The sequence below is a fragment of the Cyprinodon variegatus genome, unplaced genomic scaffold (genome assembly GCF_000732505.1).
Source record: "Cyprinodon variegatus isolate N-32 unplaced genomic scaffold, C_variegatus-1.0 Scaffold1565, whole genome shotgun sequence".
NCBI lineage: Eukaryota > Metazoa > Chordata > Actinopteri > Cyprinodontiformes > Cyprinodontidae > Cyprinodon > Cyprinodon variegatus.
In genome coordinates, this window is record NW_015152018.1 from 125,594 (window position 1) to 127,816 (window position 2,223).

Consider the following 2,223-nt stretch of genomic DNA (forward strand, 5'->3'; position numbering starts at 1 on the left):
ATCATGAATATATTTTCAGTCATGCTGATAAATGTCAAAATGGCCTCCTAAAAAATGTAAACATTTCTAGATATAGAAAACTTAATTCTTGCTAGTATAATTCTCAAATTCAGTTTCTGCTACAAAAATGTAATTTAGAAAACAGATCTTTCTAATTCAGTCTAGGAGTGTGATTTTGATCAGGAAGAATCTTATTTTAGTGATCTACATATGGAACAACAGAGAGGAGAGTGCTTTTAATAAATATAAAAAGACAGCATGAAAAGTCAGCTGAGTACAAAACATAGAGAGGAAAACAAGAAGAAAAGGGACAAGAAGAGAGGGACACAACCTAGAACAGATAATGGATGTCTATTCTATTAACATTTCTCTATAATGGATCTGTTTTATGTGCTGTCTTCTCCATTCAGAGGGGCCCCTGCCTGTCTTTGCCTAGGGCCACAAATTTCCTAAATCAGCCCCTGCCAGAACTTACTGCCTAGAATATAAAAAAACAATAAAGAAATGATAAATAACTATTTTTTGGTAAAAGCTTGTAAACTAAATCAGGAGCTACTGCTGTGCATCATAACCTGACTGAAGCGTCTCCATGCTCCAGGCCCCGTGCAGGAAGGCGTGAACAGCCGCGCCATGAGGGAGATGTTCAGGAGCTACGTGGAAATGCTGGTGAGCACAGCACTCGACCCTGACATGATCCAAGCTCTGGAGGACACCGATGGTAAGTCTCCCAGTGACCAGGACAGGGGGACTCATAGTTCCTCAGCGTCCATCATCAGGACGCTGAGGAACTTCATCCATCTCATTGTTTCATTGGTGAGTTAAACTAGAGGACATATGAATGTTTTTAAGGAATCAGCATCGGTTCAACAACTTTTCATCTATTGCCATTTCAGAGCCATTTCCAAACACGTCATCCTTCCAGAGAATTTGATCACATGATCCAGAGGGATGGTTAAAGCTAGGGGGGACAGCTGCTGTCCTCAGGGGCCGCTTTCCTTTAGGATCCAACCGCCTGAATAAAATGACTGAACTACCTCCTCAGGGTGCAGGAGATTCCTCCAGTCCTCACTGTTGGATTCCGCTGTGTTGAACCAAGGACACATCTAGAGCCTCAGGATATCAGCCCTGAGTTTGGTCCTGGAGGATCCAGGAGACGGACGCTCCTGGGTTCAGGAATGTTCTGAGGAAAACCAGCTGATTGCAGCAGATGCCAACTAAATGATCTCAGGTGGAACGTTTCATGGTCAGAGGAGACCCCAATGCTGAGAGTTAGGATGGGTCGGATCAGCTCTGCCCTTAGTGTGGAGGGACAAGGGAAGGCGGAGGAGCACGGCCTCCATGTTCTACAGCTTCACCTCAGATCTAAGGCTGATAACTTTCAGCAGGTCATGAATGGAGGAAGCTGGCTAACATGGAACTCACATATCCATCCATAATCATCCCAGAAAACATCTGTTTCCATGTTTAGGTCTGTATGTAGAATGTCTAACCTGTGCAGATTAGAACTGCTGCTCCATGTTAATGACGTCATAGATCCTGGAAGTTGTTGTTAGTCTAGCTTTGCAGAGGTTTGACTGAAAGGTTTCTTCTTCTCTCACGGCTCAGATGAGCTCTACCTTCCTCCCATGAGGAAGATCGACAGCTTGCTGAACGACCAGAAGAAGCTGCTGTTAAGAAGAATCAGCATGAGCGCACAGCATCAGGTACATCCTCACATTCTTCTTCTGTGGTTCTCTTACTTGCTTAGCTGACCCCCCCCCCCCCCTTTCTTCCAGGAGGCTCTGCACACGTATCCCAACATGACAGCCGACCCTCTGGAGTCTGGAGCAGTGTGGGTCCATCTGGGCGGGGAGGGTTACAGCCGTAAGACCCTCAGTCGGGTCAAGAAGAGTGTTGCTAAGCAACAGGTGAGAAGGTGATGCTGGGTTCCAGGTTTATGTCCAACCCTGACAGCAGAAGCTCAGATCGGATCTGTTTATAAATGAATCATGCTTGCATATCTGGATCTTTGGTCTGATTTTAGTTCACATGCAGAATGTTGGCCAATGGAAATAAACCCGAAGTCCTTTATCTGTCTACATCACGCTGAGGTCAGAGCTAACAGCCGGACCTCAGCTATGCTAGTGCAGTTTGGGTCAGATGGTTCTTGTGTTTCCATTGATCTAAAGCGGCAGCATGCAGCAGCATATCACAGCATTCTGGACCGTGGAGCATATCGACCAT

At 45.6% G+C, this 2,223-nt stretch overlaps 1 protein-coding gene across 1 annotated transcript in view; it reads left to right on the top strand.

Annotated features, from left to right (window-relative positions):
* LOC107103922 (proline-rich protein 12-like) overlaps nucleotides 1-1,907 on the top strand; it is a gene marked incomplete at its 3' end in the record, with an annotated part of 3,737 nt that extends 1,830 nt beyond the window's left edge. Inside the window, exons 3-5 of the mRNA XM_015403781.1 lie at nucleotides 599-718; nucleotides 1,606-1,703; nucleotides 1,776-1,907. Coding sequence (XP_015259267.1) covers nucleotides 599-718; nucleotides 1,606-1,703; nucleotides 1,776-1,907 — 350 coding nt within the window. The remainder of the gene's footprint in view (nucleotides 1-598; nucleotides 719-1,605; nucleotides 1,704-1,775) is intronic.
* Between the last annotated feature and the right edge of the window lie 316 nt (nucleotides 1,908-2,223).